This window comes from Corapipo altera, unplaced genomic scaffold (genome assembly GCF_003945725.1).
Source record: "Corapipo altera isolate COAL_440 unplaced genomic scaffold, ASM394572v1 1, whole genome shotgun sequence".
NCBI classification, from domain to species: domain Eukaryota; kingdom Metazoa; phylum Chordata; class Aves; order Passeriformes; family Pipridae; genus Corapipo; species Corapipo altera.
The window spans coordinates 15,196,077-15,216,737 of NW_020884873.1; the positions used below are offsets into that span (position 1 = coordinate 15,196,077).

At 43.8% G+C, this 20,661-nt stretch overlaps 1 protein-coding gene across 6 annotated transcripts in view; it reads right to left on the reverse strand.

The window, feature by feature from the left end:
- RBFOX2 (RNA binding fox-1 homolog 2) overlaps window positions 1–20,661 on the reverse strand; it is a 109,321-nt gene that overhangs the window by 82,112 nt on the left and 6,548 nt on the right. For 2 of the 6 annotated variants that reach the window (XR_003531515.1, XM_027666635.1), the window contains exon 1: window positions 4,031–4,468. The exons of 1 other annotated variant lie outside the window; for it this stretch is intronic. Coding sequence is in view for 3 of the 5 variants with exons in the window: in XM_027666635.1 (XP_027522436.1) it covers window positions 4,031–4,075 (45 nt within the window). In the remaining 2 variants the exon portion in view is untranslated. Of the gene's footprint in view, window positions 1–4,030; window positions 4,469–20,661 lie in introns of those variants that run through there. 3 more of the 6 variants (XR_003531517.1, XM_027666604.1, XM_027666615.1) reach the window with 2 other exon arrangements.

Sequence of the window (20,661 nt, forward strand, 5' to 3'; positions counted from 1 at the left end):
CTCGGCGGGGGTGCAAACGCGAGCTAGAAACAAAAGCGAAGGTGGCCCCGCGGAGCGCCGGTCCCGGCCGGCAGGAACGCACGGTGTGCCCGCGCTTCTCCGCACCTACCATGCCTAGCGCCCAGGCCTCCACCACCTGGACCTCACCAGCCGGGAAGGAGCATCTCCCGGCTGGAGGATGCTGGGGAGACAGCTGTCAGTTTTGCACAGATCTCCCTCCTGCCACAAACGGGAGAACGCGTGGGTTACATATGTTGGATGAACCGGAAGCAGTATCCCTGCCAGGATCTGCATTTCTATCATCATAAAAACTGGAGACCGCTGGACTCCTTCCCAGCTTGCTTTTTTTCCTCCTATTTATCTTCAGCAAGCATCTGGCCCATAACACCTGAGCGCGCCACGGTTGGCAGCATCTGTTCTCCCGGCGACCCCGTAAAACAGAGCGATACACTGCTACCCCATTTGCCAGACGGGATCTGAGATGCTCTGATTGATTTTTCCCAATATTGCACCCGTGGAAACCCAAGGACAGGGCTGACTGCAGGTCTGCCAATCCCGCAGTTAGACAAGAAGGCTGTATTGATGCTCCAGTGCTCATGATGCAGAGATAAAACCAGCTCAGGCAAGTTGTCCCTCTGATGTATCTCTTCCTGACACCTGGTACTCAAGAGACTCCCCAGGCTTTAGCAGCAGAAAAGTCAAATTATGGTGCAGTAACACCTTGCATCCCCATGTGCTCTACTTTACATGAATAGGCCCAGTTATAATTTACACACTCAAGCTTCATGGGCTTCTGCTATGGTCCTGCTCTCCAGGCAGCCCGTGCTGACCCACAGTGCTTTTCAGTTTCCCTATTTCATTCCCTGCAAACTGACCTCTGGTTCCCTCCCTTCCTCCTTCCCTTCCCCCTTCTCTCCTCACTGAGTAAGAGGTGAGAGGGAGCAAGTGTCACAGCCCAGTCCCCTCCTCTGTCATGAAAAGCAGGAGACCAAGACACCAGAAGCCCTTACATCCCACCAGCGCATGGAGGTAGACAGCCACGGGCCAACTGCCCAACAAGACCAAACTATCGTTCTTCAGGAAAGAAGCCAGCCCCCATGGCTACAGCCTGCAGGCCTCTGAGTCAGAGTCCACATTTTTTCTGCTTTATCTCATCATCGCTGGTAACTTGTATCTTACTATACTACACAACATTCAATGTTGCAAAAACAGTGAAAGTATTGGATTTGTTTTTTCCTCCTCTATTACAAACCTGAGATTCTGGAGCACAGTTCTAGGCCAATTATAAATTCCATTTCAAAGCAGCAAAAAACAGAGTGACCTCCTTAAACCTTTGACATGACAAAGCACCAGGTTTCAGCATTGTACATCCCATTCATCAGACCTCTGCAAATGACTCAGGATAATCTCTTTATTCTCTCCACTTGGTAATTTAACTGTCGTGTTTACTCAGTTTCCTCTGTGCCACCAGGTAGCAACTTTTTGTCCCAGACCTGGGGTTGTAGCAGAGACCTTCAGGACAAAGGAATGACATGCTACCATCATTCTACCACTGTTAACCAGGATAGCATCATTTCCACTCCATTTGGCCTTCACCTGAGGAACCTCTAGGAATACTTGCCATCGAAAAGTCTCCTAAGGACACAGAGGTGCCCAACCGTGCACTGAACCCTCCCCTTGCATTGCCTCCCACCACCCAGTTGGTACAACTGCTTTGCTCATGTGCCAGCAGAGTGGGAATCCCCTTCAGTGTGATCTACTGCTGGTCTCTCTCTTTCATCTCCATTGTAGGCCAGAAAGCATCTCTTCCCCCGTGGCTTGGAATATATCCACCTTTGCTCCTGTTGAGCAAAAGAAAAGACCCAATTTCCAGAGGATGTGCTCAGCCAACAAGAAACACCGGCCTGCAGGAATTCCGATTGCTGCAAAACCAGCTGAAATGAACATCTGATAGAGAGTTTCAAAAGCTTCAAAAATACCATGCAAAACATGACCAGACTTGGCAACACTTGAGATCTTTGTTGTCTTGGGTTTTACTGGAACCCACAGAGCAACACCTGATAATGAACAAAACTGACAAAATTAATTGGTGAATCTGTGCAACTCACCTTTCCGCACTGAGAGCTGGAGGTTCAGGTGTTGTCTCAGCCATGCGGAATAAGTTTGGTGGGCCATCACTTAGCTTCTCCTACATGAGAATTATGGAACCACTCCTGAATTTACCATCACCATTTGCCACCCTCTGCTGAGCAAAACCAAAGACCCAAACTGGAGATCTTGGGGCTGAAAAGAACTGAGAAGCGCGAGGAGAGCTGGAGGCTGGGAGCCTGAAGAATACACAGCTCAGAGCCAGGAGATCAACCCTTCCTACTTACTGCATTTATTCAAAAAGCAATATATTCAGAATGGCTCTAGATACCAATACTTAGGAGTTCTTATGATTTCTTGTGCATCACAGGCACATACGTGTTGAAACTTCATTACTGTGCTGCAGAAGTAGCACTTTGAAATAACTGTGGGTAAATTTCACTAGTCTGCCTCTGCAGTGGCAGGGCACAGCTGATCATCCTCACCATGCCAGGCAAAGCTCATTGCTCCCACCTGAACATGCCTGTGACACTTTTATATTCTCTTCTGTGTTCACACAGATGTATATGATAGTTTTTGCTTAGCTCCTATAATTCAAATTCTAATGGAAAAGAAGCTGGAGAAGGATGTTTACACAGCAGGTGACAGGATGAGGCCACTGAAATCACACTGGTGAGAGCACAGGTGAAGAACTAACCACTAGTTCGACAAAGTGCACACTCTTAAATGCTTGGGTTAGTTTAACACTCGTAGGAATCATGGAAATGAGGAGGCCACAAATACTTTGCTTTCAGTGAGTTTCAGAGTTGTTTTCCTTTTTTTTTTTTTTTTTTGCTTTGCTTTTAATTCCCCTTTGCTGCTAAGGGTGGAAAGCAAGCACAGCCTTCAATTTTAACATCCCATTACCTGCATTTCTGTGCTGGCTCAAGTTTACATGGAGCAAATCTGCCAGCTGGACCAAGGCCAGAGGGAAGAAAAAGAGTTTCAAGTGCAAAGAAGCAATTTATCAGGAACAAATCTTAACAACCAAAAGACACACTTCTGCTGGTGGATTCTATTCATGTGCGTAATAAAACCCCCCGATACAAGGTAACCTAACAAAATACTCTTTAGTGGCTATCTGATGTATCTCAGGGTAGATAATCTTCAACTGCTAGTCTATGTTTCACATTTTCTGGATAAACTTGGTGCCTGTGAGGACAAGGAATGCTGACACTGAATAGCCAAGGACTGCCTAGAGAACATCATCTTTCACTTGGCTCCAAAAATATTTGAGCCTGACCCACAGCCTCTGGCTTCTCCAAGACTCCACACACTGGGCCAGCAAATCTCACGTATGCTCCAAATATAGCCCCCTCCCCCAGCAGAGGCTGCAATACGGGCTTCGCCCAGCCCTGAGCGCTGCTCACAAACCCACCCCTTCCTATCACCCTACACATCCTCTCTGGACCTCCAAAAGCAAAAAGGTGAAAAACAAGACTTTTATGGGGGTTTTCTGAGTGGTTTCTGAGGAGAGAGGAGGAGAATAGGTGAGAAGCTGTTCTGGGTGGCTCACCATCCCTGTGGGACAGGCTGCAGTCACACGCACAAGTCACATGCGCTCCGACAATGCAATAAGATACGCAACAACACAAGTTTGCAGAGCATAGCCTTGCTGTCAGCTCAACCCCTCTAGAAACAAACAAACAAAAAAGGCAAAAAATGCAAACTGAAATACAGAGATCTCATAGTTAAAATATCAAATGGTACCGCTTGCGTGCAGCAGTTTCAAAGCCCTCCGCAGAGTCTCCGGGCTGCTGAGGCCTGGGACACACCAACCCAACAAGCCCAGCTTGGAAGCAATGTCCTTCTACAAAACCAGCATGTAAGCTCCAGTTTTGTCCAAAGATCATATAAGGCAAACACCAAAACTCATTCAAGTTGCCACTGTCCTTTCGCTTACCTGGACAACTGGGTATTGGTAATCCATACAATACACACCATACATAGCCAAAGATCCTCCAGCTAAAGGCCAAATGGACACAGGACTGAAAGCTTCAAATCCAAGTCTCCGTCTTTCAGCCTTGTGGGAAGGACTCTGGCAGCCCTGCGCAGTGCTTGGCTCGGGCCTCTGGGGCCACTCAGGTTGACACTAGCTCAGCTGAAAATAAAAAGGAGCTGCCTGGCTCAACACAGCTCAGCCCCTCTCTTCTGGGATCCAGCGAGGCAGCGCTCAACCATAGGCGGCACAGGCTCCTAAAATTAGAAATCCCCTACTGAAAACGGCCCTGCAAGCCTTGACTGAGGAGTGTCCTGCGATTCCCAGGCAGCAAACAGAGCAACTGCCAGGAAGAGGGGGACACAGGATCTTCGCAGCCACTGCCGCCAAGGCTGGGAGGAAGCAAACAGCACTTAGGATCTGAAAAGAGCATATGTTCTGGGCTCTAGGTGCGTCACAGGGAACACTCCCAATCCAGGACAGGGAAAAACATATGGGACTGTTCCTCCCCCACTCCCATACCCTTCTTGCTGTCCTCGGCAGGGACAGGTGCTGGGATTAGCATAGTAAAACCCTTTGGTGTCAGGGAGGGAGGGAGAGGGGAGAAGCCACATTGACATCTCGAACTGAAGGGATCTCTTTCACAAGGGAGCATGTGCCTGTATCATTTAACGTTTCTGCCTCTCTCCCCACTTGAGGCAAGCAGGGACAGCTGCCGGAACTGGGGCTGGCGGGGGGAGCTGGGCCCTGGAATGGCCCCCACCACCCCAGCCTTGGGCCAATGGGTTGCCCCCTCAGCTGTTCCAGTCAAACTGGGGGCGGCAGGGGGAGGATTAACTCTGCCATGGGGGACGGTGAGCAGTGGGGAGAAGGGGGCAAGGCTGGGCCGGGCCAGTTGTTGTGCCCGTTTTAGGAAGCCCGTCCTCCTCATTCCCAGGGAGGAATCTGCTCCCTGACCGACGGGGACAGATGGGGAGCTGCCTGGCCAGCAGGCTCACCCCACCAGCCCCACATGCCGGCTACGTTACCAGACACCCGAGAGCCCGCTGCTGATTCTTTAAAGATACACCATGACCAGGGGGTGCTAAGTGGCCCTGACCTCCCATAGCAAATTGCACAAGGTTTCACCCATCACTGCACAAAACCACTGGCCCAAATCCGGGGTCCTAAAGAGTTATACCAGCCCAAACCCACAAAAGATTCCCACCTTCCTCCAACAGACAGCAGGGATAAAACCCCTCCCTCCAAGGTTTCAACATACAGGGATCAAACCCAAGAAGGGCTAGCCAAATTTCCCCTCCACACACCATTTTAAATGCATAAAGTCAGGGATTTTTTCACATTTCTAATCTTTACCTTTTCTGTAGTCCTGCTGTGCACCCCTAAACAGCTACCTCAGCTTACCTCTGGGGCAGCTGCCTTTCCATCACACTGTTAATTTCCTCCCCCTCAGAAAGAGTTAAGTTTAAGATTTACTTTTCTTCAAGAGGTTAAATATGTGGATCATTATCTAGCACAATTGACATGTGTGGATCTTTGTAATTTAGGTAAGGGATGTCTAATCCACAGCCCTCTGACCCACTCAGCCCAGCAGGACAACTCTTGGCTTGTCCTCTGCTCCCACTGTCCTTTCTTTCTCAGACGCCTCAGAAAAGGACAGCTATGAGCTGGGTGAGTGGTTACAGCAGCTGTCGCCCACTCTCATCATCTTTCTTACAGCAACAGGGCCACTTCTTCCTTACAAAAGGAGCATGACCGATTTGGGGAGTACAAGGCATGACATTTTCTACATCTAAAAAAAAAATAAAAAAAAGTTTCTATAGCCATTGTTTCTGTGTGAAGATTTGCACAGAGAAAGAAATTAATTGCCCATAAATGGGAAAGCAGCTATGCTTCTAGATCTCTTCACTGGGAAAAAAAGGATGAGGCTCCCACAATAAACTTCCATCTCATTCTGCTTTTGGTCAATTTGTTTTGCCCCGGACACAAACCAGCTTCCTGAAGCTCACATTATGCCTCTTTCTCCTCACCTTCAGAGGGCTGTTTGGCTACCTCTGAGCACTCCCCCCACATGCCCTGCTTCGGGGCACAGATAGCATCTGCTTTCCTCTGAAGGACCAATACTTCTTTATTTCCTTCTCCTTTCTGTAACTACATGCTCAAAAGGTGCCTACCCTTCATTCTTTTGCATAGCTCATTACTATGCACTCAAGCAATTGAGTATCTCCAATAAAATCTTTTTATGAAAAGGCATTAATTTATACAAACCCAGAGCCTTTTCCAGTAGCCTGTTTTTTGCTACTTCATATTACTGCCCCAGGTTTTAAAACTAAATCCCTAACTAAGTTAAAAACCTTACATTTGTTTCACAATCCAATTCTTGTCATTTCCAACCAGGCCTCGGGGGAATAAAATGTTTCCAAATCCTAGTGAAGATATCTTCCTATCTATAAATAACCATCAAATGGGCAAAACAAAAGAAGGAGGGAGAGCAACACCTAAGCTCCTCTGCTGTTTTAACTACAGATCCAGACAGAACTGCCATGCTTTAAAGTTTTTGATGTAGACTTAAATACTCTGCCTAACCAGCATTAAGATACTCAGGTGACATTTTGGTAACAAAGTATCACACCTCCTGTGTCCCACAGACAATTAAATGACAAAAACTAGTTTTAAACTCATATGTGCCAAGATGGATAGAACAGGACTTTACTGGCCAGCAGTAAACTACTGAATTTTCTGCAAGGCTGGTCACAAGGACTGGTTTACTACTGCACACTGACTTGCAACAAATATTAGTCAAATATAAGATGGCGCTGCACTCCATAATTCTGAGATAATGGTCCAACTACATTATCATACAACCTACTATGCTCATGCATTTCCAGTAACACAAGTTAGGTAACTTAGAAAATCATAGCCTTGTTCCTGCAGATACTTACACGTATGAATAATTTTAAAATTACAGAAATATGAAGACTGAAAAAGATCTCCTGACGCACAGAATCAGATCAACTGCTATCACACAACATCCTCTTAAGTTTCATAAAATGTATCACACTGTATCTTAGAACTGGGTTTTGCAGTTACACTACCCCAGCAAAAAGGCTGCTCTAGAACATCTGGGATCATCAGTGTTCTTTTCCAGCTTAATGCTATTCCTGAGCAATTTCTGTTTATTCTTTGTTCTTGTGCCAGTACTGTCCTCTAGCTTAGCTGTATTTTCTCCTTCCCTTACAATTAACCTTCCTCGTGTATCCCCTCTCTAACAATCCAAACAAGCAGCTGTTCCAGTCCTCTGTCACATGATAGGCTTGCTATTCCCCGACCTCCAGAAGCACTTTCTTGCACCTGATCTAGCCTACACTCCTTTTTCTTTTTTAAAGACATCACCCAGATCAACATTACCTCTGTTTCACAATTTCAGCACTAAATGGCATCTTCTCTAGTCTCATTAGTACTTTCCTTTGTAGCACCACATCAGATGGTGTAGAACCTGTCTACAGTAAGAGACATCATCCCATTAAGAAAAATGCACATTACCAAATTAAGAAAATTGGTTATCTTAAAAACAGATAGGCTGATAAGGCACACCCTGATTTTGATGGATTTGTGTTGCCTTTTATTGCATTTTTCATTTGTGTCCAAGCCTTTAATTAATATTGTTGTGTCAACATACAGCTGACTTTGGGCCAACAGGTCTGTATTTACTCAGATCATCCCCCACCAGCAGTAGGTCTATTGCGCTTTCTGTTCTCCGTACGTACAACAGCTCTGCTATTTGCAGCCTACATGCACTAACTAAGGTCTTTGAATGTCCAGCACAGTTGTGTCTATGGTAGGTTCATGCCCATTACCCATCTTGCCCTTGCTCCCATGACCAACTCTACTTACAACAACAAAGATTTGTTCCATTCTGTGACCACAAGAGCATCCTCATTAACTACCCTATCCTCAACACTAAGTGGCCCCACATTTTCCCTTCTCTCGAACTGTATTTTGAGAAACTGTCACCCATTTCCTTAGCAACATTTACAAGGTTTAATTCAGCCTGATTTTTGGCAGTTCTCATTTTATCCCTACTGACTTTAAAGGCACAGCAATCTCTGCTGATAAATTCTCTTTCGTAAATTTTTTTTCACCTAATAGCATTTATAAAGTTAGGCTGAAGTTTCTTCTTAGAAGGTTTTCCCCCTTTACATATACCATCAATAATTTGTATCCAAAGTGCCTCTAAAAACAAACAAAACAAAAAACCCCAACCAAACAATAAAAACCCCACCAAACCCAAACCGCACAATTCCAATTCTACATTCAAGGCTGTTTTCAATCCACCTCACTGACTTCATTAAACATATTGCTTCATGTATTAAAGCTTGTATGATGATCAGCCCATCCAAAGGTGGGGAGGTGGAGGCTTCTAAACAGCTTGTTTTCCTGTAATAGTCATAGCACTGATAATTCACTCACTGTGTCAACAACAGGTGATGATGTTACGGTGACAAAATTCTTTTGACCTGATGATTATTAGCAGCATTTGTTCTCCAAGCTATATCTGAGAAATTAAAGTTTCTCAGACTAATATTTATCTCTCTAATGGTACTGGGAATAATATCATTTCCGAGCCTCAAGTTTGTATCCGAGTCCAATCCTATGAGGGATTACAGCAGACTCACAGTACTCCCCCAGGACCTCTTTTACCATTCTTCCCCACAGCAATTTGACCAGAAACAGATCCTGCATTATCAGTATTAACTCTGCTTTCTTCTTTACAGTCTACTGCATACAATGCAGCCTATCACCTTTTACATCTACCCTATCTGAATCACACATAATCTTGAATGCATGTTAAAGCCATGATTACTATTCTTGCAGATTGATATTATCCCTATAATATCCAGTTTCATGTTCTGCACCAGTAGCTCTGATTCCTCTATTTGTTATTTCTAATGCCAGGAGCCTGAAAAAAACCCAACCCTGATATGTTTGTGCATTTATTGATCACACAGCTCCCAGCTACCTCAACTAACAGTATCACCCATCTAGTTACTGCTGAATTCTATTATTCTTTTCATAACATTGGATTTTATTTTTTGTATCTCCTACCTACCCATTCCTTTTTCTAGAGATACTGTTTTACATGCTACTGTAGCAGCATTTACCTAATTTTCCTTTTTCCGTGTACTAAGCAAGGCATGGAGATTACACGAGTTCTTCCAAATGTTCCCAAAACCCAGTATTTTCCTTCACATACACTGCTCTCTTTGATGTCTGCAGACTGAGGAACATTTTTGGAAAATGCAAGACCACAGCCCTGGGCTTTGCTTTGCCTGCTTTGTTCAGACTGCTTATAACAAGCATGCTAAGTCACAATTACAAGTACAACTACAAGAACATAATATAGCCATAATCTCCCGATGCTTGAAGTGCAGCCACAGTAGTTCCAGACATTTGACAAATACATTTTTTTTTTAAATTGATAAAAACTGGTACTGTGGGGACAGAGCAATACAGAATGGAGTCTGAGCTATTTCCATTCTACATAGTCATTACACCACATTGATCTTTACTAAGGAACTACACCAACAGTTTCGTTTTACAAACTAAATTTATAAATCTTTTGTATAATTCTCTGTTCTCCAGACAAATTAATCCAAGCCTTATCTAGTTACTCCCACTAAAGAGCTCTTACCTCCGCTGATTCTAACTCTTCATCGCTAGAAGCCTGGCTGATGCTCTTCCTCTCACTCACCAAAAATGGCATCTTTAACAATTAGCCAATCACTACATCTGCTAAACTGGGTCATCAGGGATCTGATGAGCAGCTTACAATATGTCTCTGCTTTTTAAAGACTGATGTAAACGTAGAAAACATGCCAGCAAGGATGCATTTTCTGGCTGGGTATGTACTGATTTCCATAGCAGCTAAATAGTTCAAGCAGCTCAGCCAGTTCATACCAGTGTTAGACAAACAGCACTCGATACCAAGATTACATCTATAGAGCTGCAAGATATTCTCATTTTGCACCAAGGCAAGTCCCATGTCCTGAGCACAAAGATGGCTTTCGCTCACTCCAGGTAAGAATTTATACTGGAAAGTCATCATTCCTCTCTAGGGCTACATTTTCTGGGCTTTATTGTTTGAATGGTTTGAATAGGTATAATGTTTTTAAAAAAAAAACTGGATGATTTTTTTTTTTCTTCCTAGATCTAATATCACCAACAACTAGAAAAATTACTTATGGTCTAGTTGTTATTCTTACCCTGGAATCATTAGGGATTCAAGTGGGGAGGCCATAAATGTAGGCAGAGCATACACAGGAAAGCTCAATATTCCCAAATGGCAAGTAGAAGCAAAGATGACAATACACAGGTAACTGCAGAAACTGATTTTTTCTCACGTTTCAGAAACCTGTCAGTTTTGCATAGTTGTCCTGATCTCAAGAGCAAGGAGATCTGGTGGTGGATTAGTTATGCAGGTGAGTAACTCAGCACCAAGCCAGTGCGTTCCCTGAAAGTGAAACACGTTAAGCAGGCAAATGCTGCAGATCAGGAATGAGATGCATTAAGTAGAAATGAAACCAGCAGTTCTGGGCAATGTGGAGTAGCAGTAAACCAGAGTGTGTTGGATTAGCATAATAAGGACATCACAGGAAAGAATTTAAATGCGTTGGTAAAGCCATAGGAGCCACTACTTGCCTGAACCCTGTCTGATTAGTCAGTGCTACTGATGCCTCGTGTTCATTAGGATTAATAGGCCTAAAACACATTAGCACAAATGAAATTACCAAGAATATACTTCGAATCCAAGGAAACTAAAAGCCTCCTGGCAAACGGCCCAAGAAGCCCAAAGTTAGAGAAGGCAGCAAATACCAGGTTATGTGTAGCAGAGAAGATAGCCCCATCATACTCGCTGTTTCTGCCAAGAAAATACCACAGGCAGACAATGGAACTTCAGTCATTACACATCCAGTTTTAATGGATAAAATTCACAATTTCAAAAAAAAATTTGAGAGATAAAAATACCACAGACAACATTTAACAAAATCGAAGTTCTAAAATAGCTCCTGGTCATGTCTTTTCCCCTCAAAGTGCTGGAGATCTCCCCTTTAAATCTTTTGCTGCAACACATTCCCCTCTTGCAAGACAATTTACCTGTGAGGGATACAGTTTGTTTGCATCTGCCTCTACCACTCTAAACACTTTTTAACTAAGCTCTGTAGTCCTGAAACCCATTTAAAGTGGCTTAATAGCTAGGCACCATGCATGCTCTAAACTATGGACATAGGATACCTGCATTCTGTTAGTGCCCTTAGCTCTTCACTGCATCATCTACACATAGCTGTTAAATATTAATGGTTTGTCTAGACTGGAAAACTAGCACAGTTTTAAAAAACAATTACAAATACATAGCATAAGAGAACAGGTTCGAATTTAAAAAAAATTACTTCTTTACTACTGCTTATTTTCAAAGCCTCAACAAACTCTGCTTTAGGGAAGGACATGGAAAAAGGAGGCAGAACAAGAATATGATATTGGTCTGCTAAAGCAGCATATTGCAAGACCTTTGTTTGCTGGACAACTGGCTTTTGTTTTGTTCTGTTGAGCTTTCTTACAGCCATCCAGTAGAACAGTAATATTAGCAAACTCAAGAAACCTATGTACCAAACAGGACTCATGAAATGACAAGCCTGGATCTTCCTCAGCCAGAAACCAAGTTCTCCGAATACATGACCTACAAAGTCATGGCTGTCAAGAGACAAAGGCTCTTGATCCTGAAGTTAGGTTTCTGTAGGCAGAGTCTTTCTTAAGTTGGAAATACAGATCCTGCCCACACAATTTCAGCTGCTGGACAAGGACCCAGAGTCAATTCAGGCAAAACTCAGATTGCCCAAAGTCTATCTCTGAAATTATTACAAAGGAAAACATAAGGCAGTGATGAACACTCATCTCAAGTTTGAAAAATCCTCTGTCAAAAGACTGCACTCCCAAAACTGAGGTTTTATGCATGATGCTAACGAGCTGGCTCCCAGGAAGGCAGCTTTAACAGAACAATAACTCACAAGAATGTATTCGTGATTAAGTTGCAAAATAAACCTGCCAGCAGTCTGGATATACCAGCAGCAGATAGAAGACATGACTTTAGCTTTCCTTTCTACCCCAACCCAGTGCTTTACATGCATTACAAAACAGGTTTTAATTACACTATCTTGAGACAACTCCAGAACATCTGAGTACAACATGCGACAAGTCCAAAAGGAGCTTCTAAATTCAGACAGGTTCCATCGTCTTAGTTATCTTCAGAGGCACAATATAAAAGGGGGAAAAGAAAGTATACACAGTTTTTCCAGAAAAAAATTATCTGTATGTTGGGCCTGGGCCTCCTTTCAAAGAGAACTCTAAATGCTTGGCATTGCTTCAGGAAGCAAATAAGTGTATTTTTGGGCTAAGCCATTTGGCAATGAAGGTCATCATATCACAGCTTTCTTTTGGGACCACTTGTATATGCACTGATCTTGGTAATGCTACATCTCCATCAAAATGCTTTTTGCCTGTTACATGAGAAACAAAAAGGTGCCCAGATGCAGAATTTCAACATCAAAGAAAAGAAGAAGTTTTCTTTTCGTAGTTTAGACATTACATGAGACCCACACTGCCTTTCTATTTTCCTTTGGGAGCAGTGGACAAAGAGGAAACAAAAGAACAGACAGTTTTCCTTCACTTCAGAGGCTGCTCCAGAACCTCAGTCAGAGAAAAGCTTTGCCCATTCTATCTCTCATAGTCCCACTTGGTTTTTCACTTAACAAGAAGCAGCAGTTCAATTAGCTGATCCTTAAGGGGACAATGGAGAGATCCAAAAAAGGAAGACTTGACTCTTCTAGAAATAGAGCAGCTTAAGCCTGAGCGTTTCTTCAGATCTACACTAAGCCTAGAAAAATTAAGGTTAATTCCTTAATTAAAGAACCACCTTCCTAAGAATAAATACTATTAAAAGTCACCAGATGGTAGTATCAGAGATACTCTCACCAAGTATTTTTAATTGAATGAATCACAAACTAGGGCTGGTCTGCACTGGCGAATTCCCCCGTAACGCAAGCACAGTTCTGCCATTACCTCAGTCCTAGCAGTGAGTGGCCGCATGGGGCCGTTGGTAATGGCACTTGCATTCCCAGTCTCTCCCAGCAAACGCTCCTGGGATAAACCACTTTCACCAAGGATTTGAGCTAACACGTTTTACCCCGCCCTTGCCTGGGGTGAAGGGAGCACATGATCAACTATCACAGAGCATTTCAGTATGTGGCCCTGTCTTACTCATCCAGCTGAGCGCTTGCTTCCTAATGGAGACGGGTTTGCTATGGATTTTCCTCCCCACCTCACCTCCCAGCTTATCAAATTGCTTCCACGTGACAGACTAAAATAGAATAAAGTACTTGTTCCAAGTTAAAGGATGTCCACACATAAATTATGCTAGTATCAGCTTAAATTTATCCCTACCATAGAGCGGAATGGCTTCCCAGCCTCACAAACAAAAGTAGAATTTGGGGGAAAGGTTTTCTCAGATAGCATTCTGTTCTTCTGACACAGGAGCAAAAGCATTCCCTGCTCAACTTGGTTCAATCAGAACAGCAGAGCAGCTGCCCACACACTGTAAGCAAGAGGCAAAACATGTCAAAAGTATTAAACCAAACTCTTAATGGAATGAAAGTAAGACAGAAATAAACAAGCAGCACAGTCTACACGTGACAGCTGGGTCCGAGACTTCATTACTGGCAGGAACTGAGGAATTGGAGAACATCACGCAGACAGGACCTTTAGCTGCCACAACAGCAGGTCACCAAATAAATCTCAGGAAGTCATTTGGAAACACTTAGAGCACAGCAATATTCAGAATATGACACTTTCAGTGTAAATCTGCAATGACAATTTCATGATAGAAGAATTACACATCTGTCCATTAATTTCTGTAGGCCTCAATTCAAAATCTCACTTGCCTACTAAGCTTCAGATGATGAATCCTGCTTTTTCCCCATTCCCATTTAAGAAAACTTCAAAAATCCCAAACTCAGGCATCCCTAAAGAGATTCAAGAGCAAAATACCAGAAGTGCCGCAGTTAAGAATTTGGTGCATTTGCTGAGTGCACAGAAAGGATCCAGAAATAGCATGCAAAGCTGAGGTTTGGCAAAAACGAAGCAATTTACCCTGAAAGAGGAAAGTCAAGACACTAAATGAATGGTGACAGCAGCAAGTCATGCTTTAATGTAGGAGTGACCCCAGAGACTACTCTTCTTGGGGCAGAGGTGCTAGTTATTATTGTGTTCCTTCTCTAGTGGTTTTAGTGGAGAAGTATAAGGCTGTGGTGGAGAACAGAAGAGGTATGTTGAGGCTACGCCAGCTCAGAGGCAAGAGGTTGTCTTCACATCACTTTCTGCCTGAGACTAAGACAAAAATAGTAAAAGGCAGCAAACACCTAGATTTTTTTTTTTTTGGTGGAGTTTTTGAAACCTGTATATTTCTCAGAAAGCAGGAGAGATCAAAATTCTGAAAATCTTTTTATCCTCACACAGAGTCCCAAGAGATGGGCACAGAGGTCTGCTACAGGAACATAAGCTAACTGCTACCTACACCTCTCCCATGAGCCAAAAGAACAGAATAAAGGCTGACACAGCTCGGTCCAAAGTCCTTTCCTGCAGGCTAGCTTCAACTCCCAGCAAGTTCTAAAACAAGCCACAGCAGTTGAAATCCCTGGACAACAAACACCAAGGGCTTTCTCTGGATGCACCATCTGCACAGTCAAGATACTTGCTCTTTTCAGCAGCTTTCTGTGACCTTTACCAAAAAAAATTCACTCATGTTTATTTGCCCCAATTTACCACACTATCTGCATTCTCTGTCCCAAAACCAGGATGCCATAAAGATGGTTTCCTGGCTCCCATGAAAACTCATATCTTCTTTCTGTCACTATCAAGAAATCTCTACCAAAGCACTTGGCTCATGTTCTATGCACATTTCTCCAGTTACTCTGCAGTGGAGCTACTCTCACTTCATGGTAACAGGCCTACTAAGGCAAAATTCACTGCAACCCCTCCAAATTATCAGCTTGGATATCAGCAGCACTCAAACTTCAGCCTCTATGGCTTTATGGGTCTCTTAGCATGAATTTAAAAGAACCACTTATCTCAGGCTAGAGATTGGTGTGCAGGCCAGAGTTAAAGTAGGGCAATACTTAAGCTGCATCTGAAGCTCACATTGTAATGAAGCAAAAGCTGCAACTTCAAGCTCTGAAGGGGCACAGCAGGCACACCTCCTGCAACTGCTCTAAATTAGACAGCTTCTGAGAAACTTGCGCGAACCTTAAAAATCCAATACAGCTCGACAGGCAGATCGAGCTGCAGCACCCTCTTTCACATACACTACTGGGTCCTCAGCACAGTGCAAGGAATGAGACTATTCTGCAGCAGAGGAATGTGGTAGATATGCAAACACCGTAGGAAGCAAACTTCAGAATGGCAGGTTGCCAAAGGCACCTCTGGGCAAAATGAAGAAAAACCATCATTGCCACCCAACTGTCCCAGATCGTCTGCAATAGAACAGGAAAATACGTAACCCCCACCAAGATGAAAACAAAGAAAATGACAGTCACTTCTAAAAAGAAAAAACATGTTTACTGCACGTTCTCTTCCTGACTTACCCTCTTTACAATTACAGAACAGACCTAATAACAGCCCCCAAAAATCCAGCTGTCACATTTTGATAATTCAGTGATTGCCCACATAGATCTAATTACCTCAGCAAAGTCCACATGCCTAAAATCTCATGTGGGCATGGTCACTCCTCAGCCTTGCCCTGGCAGAGGTCTGGAGAGTGGAAGCAAGAGCAATGCTAGGATGATCAGATGTTTTTTGGAGTCACCATGGTCCAAGTATAGAGACAAGAAGAAGGAAAAACAGCTGCTCTAGAGCTAGAGACAACAGAATGCTTAAAAACCTAGAAAAATAATTAAACAAACTAATGAGCCATAGTTGGCAAAGGAACAATAGGTCAAGGAAGATACAATTCCTCAGTGGGGGGAGAGGTGAAGAAGGGGAGAAGCTCTCCCATGTTGGGACAGAGAGGAACCAAGTTAGCAGCTCCAGAGCAGAGCTGTGGCAAGGAGGGTAGAGAAAAAAGGACATACCAAAACAAGAGGTGATTAATTCTTAAGTTTCAGGGCTGGAAAAAGCAGTAGAAGACGAATAAAAGGAAACGTCTGTGGTGGATCCAAACAGGAGACAGGGGTGGGATGTCAATGCCACAGGGCTTGTTTTGTTATTGGGTTTGTTTGTTTTAAAAGGAAGCTAATAGAAAAACACCAGTGGCTTAAAATGCTCCAAGCATACAGCCTGCCACTCCTCCGAGGTTATGACAAAAATTCCCACCCCATAATGAGAAGGGCTTCTTGGGATCCAGCAGCCCTCATCCCCAGCTGGGGGGCAGAGGGGGTTCCCATATCAGCAACTCAGCAGCACGGAGCTCCCCGCGCTGGCACCGGCCGCCTGCCCAATTCAGACCTGTAATCTCCCTCGACTTTGATTTAATGCAGCAATTACTGGTAATGTGGTTTGAAGGAGATAAATGCCCAGTGCAGGGCTGGCTGGCACTGACGCTCATTTCGCTCATGATGCGAGAACAGTTTTAATTAAAATCCCCTTTATGATAAAGGAGCTGCTTGACTGGATGTTTCTGTGCAGCCCTGATACGGAGCCTCCTCCAAAGCGGATTAGAAATCAAAGTTTCCCCCTTCTCGCTACTGGCAACACACAAAAATAGGGAACAGTCACCGTGTCACCCCTCTACAATTTCCTTAACCCTAGAACTGCTAGGAAAATGCCCACGTTACCTTAAAAGCAATTGCTACTTCTTGTCATGGCTTCTAAGTGTTTTCCAAAAACTAAGCACAAGGGTTGCTTTAATGGGAATAAATGCACCCATGGAGCTCATCCTCTGTGACCCAAACTCCGTTTCCTCTCTATCTGGTTTAAAAGGGAGTCAGCTTCTATGGCAGACCCACATCTACAGCCTGCACTCTGGCAAGGAGAGAAATCAGACCCATGGTGCTCTGGCAAGGTGGTAGGAAGTCAGGATTTGGCTGAAAGGCTGGAAAAGCAGAAGCCTCTGCTGGGTGAGGCAGAGCAGCATGGACAGGGGAAAGGGAAGGCACAGCACTGCAAGATAAAGGCACAGAATTTGGCAGAGCGGTCAGGATCCCAGCACAGACATGTTCCAGAAATGGTCTGTCAGCTCTTGATCAAGTTACAGCAAAAGTAGGTGCAATTTTTGGTTGGTTTTCTTCTTTACAGTATAGGAAATACCAGAGATGAATACATTAAGCACAGCTAGTTTCTATTATTGCAAGTGCCAGGAGCAGATTGTCACAGTGAGAAATTGGCCTTGTGCATTACACAGAAAAGGCAGTGCTGGGTTTGGAGGCCTGCAGACAGTGCAATGTGAAGATAAAGAGCCTCAAGTCTGAATGCACATTATTCCTCTCCTCAAGCCACCGAACACACGTAAACATAAAAAGGCTGATTTAAGCAGCTGAATTTCTCTGTGACCTTCAGAATATATCTGTGAGCCATGGGACTACCTAAGCCTTGACCTGGGTCCCAGCCTTTTCAGAGTGTTTGCCTCATCACCCGAGCAGTGCTCCATGTTCCTTGATATTGTCTTCAACTCCAAAGCCCTCAATGCCAGTCATTGGGATTCTGTTCCAAAAAACCTTTATCTTTAAAATAAGAAAGTAATTTCAAAGTGGCTCTCATGTTCTGTGATTCCCCACCCCCTTCACGCAGTACAATATCAAACCACAGTGAAAAAAAAAGAAAAATCCTGACAGAACCAGGAGGAATTCAGCACAACAGCATAACTAGCTGAGTCCTCAGGAGTCTGCAGAAGCAGCCCACTGGACCACCAAACACACTGCTATGAATAGTGAAACCAGCCTTCAGGAGCACCTTGCTCCTCAACAGGATGAACAAAGGGTAAAAACACCAGGTCAGAGATAGCAACATGAAGATTTAATGTGGTTTTGCTGGTCCACAAGGGAAAAAAATGAAACCAAAAAAGGCCTGGTATAATTAACAAGATTAAAGGGGGATTTAGGATCAGGACAGAAAAGCAACGGGTCAGATTGATCCTTACAGGATTAAAGCTGGAATCCTACTAAGAGTCCAGTGGTTGAGAGATCAACGCAATGTAATGGGATTAAATCAACATCAGCTTTTGTTTTTACACAGCTGAACCTCCAGCGCCTGTGTTTTTACTGCTCCAGATAAGCAGCAGCAAAGTTGACAGGTACCCACAGAGAACCTGTGCACAGGCTGGCCAAGCACGTCTCCTTCAGCCCTTTTAGGCAGAAGAACAATAGGTTAATGCCACTTTCAGAGACAAAGGACAGAAAAATTGTGCTTTATTACAAATTGTCCAAACAATTGTCCAAAAAAGCTGAGGATTTACCAAAGTCCATGTTCCGGCCAGCTCTAAATTAACTGTTTTCAAGTGTGATGGGATCGCCTCAGGAATGATGGATAGGAAAGCCAGGAGGACAGTCCCAGCTGCAATCAGACATGCTGCCGACGGGCAATTGGATTTTGATAGTCTCTTGCCGGCAAGGAACAAAGGATGCAGTATACTCAGTGGAACATATCAGCAAATACGTTTAAGGCAAATTGTCGCATGTCCCTGTTGCACAACAATATCCAAGAATTACAAAAGTGAGAAAAGCCTCTTTCAGCATGTATCATTTGCATTACAGCTGGTGCAACACATGCAGGCCAGCTGCACCTCTGTCCCCCTGCCCCGAAATTTCCAAAGCTTGTCGGTAATTTGAGTTGGTAGCAAGGGGGAGGGAAAGAGGGAAACAGGACAAGGCTAGATATTCTTTCTAGATATCTAAGCTATTTTTAAAGTTTTTCATTCTTGTAGGAGAGAAAATCATGCATGTTTAAATGAGAGGGTATCCATCACCACCACACTTGGTTGAAGAGGGAAGGGGTGTTTATTGCACACCTGTTCACAACAGCTAAACAGCTGCATCGGAGAGCAACATTCCTCATGCAAGGAAAAAGCATTAAAGCATCTCATATTTCTACAGCACTTCTCAGTCCAAAAGGTGTTTAAAATCAGCAGTTACACATACACCATACACACTCCAACAAAGTTTTTTCTGCAGAGGAAAAATTTCCCCAACACTAACATTTTAAAATGCCAATACTGCCCATTTCTTAAAAGATGTTGCAGGCAGTAGCTTCATGTATGCTGAACGGGCTTCTCCTTTCAGCTAGCTGGACCAAAAAAAGTAATTGCCATTCACTGTTCCTCCTCACTCAAGCAGCAGCTAAAATCACAATGTAATAAATTTGGCGGGTGGAGGGGGGGAGAGAAGCTGCAACTACTTCTGGATCCGACAGGCCTTGGAGGAAAGTTCCTCTGCAGTGCTACTGAGATGGTCCTCATAGGGCTGCACACCCCACTTGTGCTGCACCAAATAGGCTTTGCCACCTTCCTGAGGGATGCTTTGTCTTTACTCATAAGGGTTCTCCATCCAAAAGATACGTCATGGATGCAAGCAGACATCACCATCGTGACTGAGAGTGGGATGAAAAAGGAGGCTATTACAACAGAAATGAAAAGTGAAAAAATAGCAACAGGCAGTTCACACTGCACATTTTCTGTCTTCTAGCCACATATACATAATTAAATTTCAGCATTTTTCTGCATTTAAACTTTGTTTCAACACTACATGATTTATAAATTATAAAAAAAGGAATGTTCTAGTATCATCCTATGTCAGCTCCTTAAAACATAATGAATAATAATCCCTAAGAATATCTTTAAAAATTGTCATCTGGTCAAAATATTTTCACTTCATCATTGTCTTATGTCCAATATTCAATTAGAGCATTGTGTGGGGGACAGCATCTTTCATTTGAGGCAGGAGAAAAACTAAATGCCTTTGCCCTGGATTCAGCTACAGACCCAAGAACCATCTGGTAAAAAATCAGCCAGCGCATTGTGCAGGCAGTATATTAGTCATGAGACATAGGACTCTGAGAACAATGAAACCTAAATTTAAGGGACAGACGAAGGAAACTTAATTACTTGTTTAAGCTTCTTCACAGCTTTGAGGAATCTTTAACACTTTCAGTAAAAGCCTTTAGCACCGGAGGGCACAAAGCACATCCTCAATTGATTTCCTAATTTTCTGCAGGCCTGTTTTGACTTCCAGCATGGAACTATCTGCACTGGTCCATCAGCACAGCTTGTCTATCCAATGCATGGCCACAGGGTGCATCATACGGCCCTCAGTACAGGGTACCATCCAGACTGCAGATCCTCCTCCAAACTGACAACTCCACAAAGAAAAACATTTTGTGACTCAAGCTCCTGCTGACCCAGTAGCCCTCACTGAAGGATGAAGGAATCTTTTCCAGTTAACCGCACAAGCCATCCAATCACCCTTTTGGTTAGGTGTGCACACATACGCAGTTGCTACCCTAGTGACTGCTTAGAGCTGTGGCAAAAAAGCCACTCCAATTTAGAGCCACTCAAAGACCTC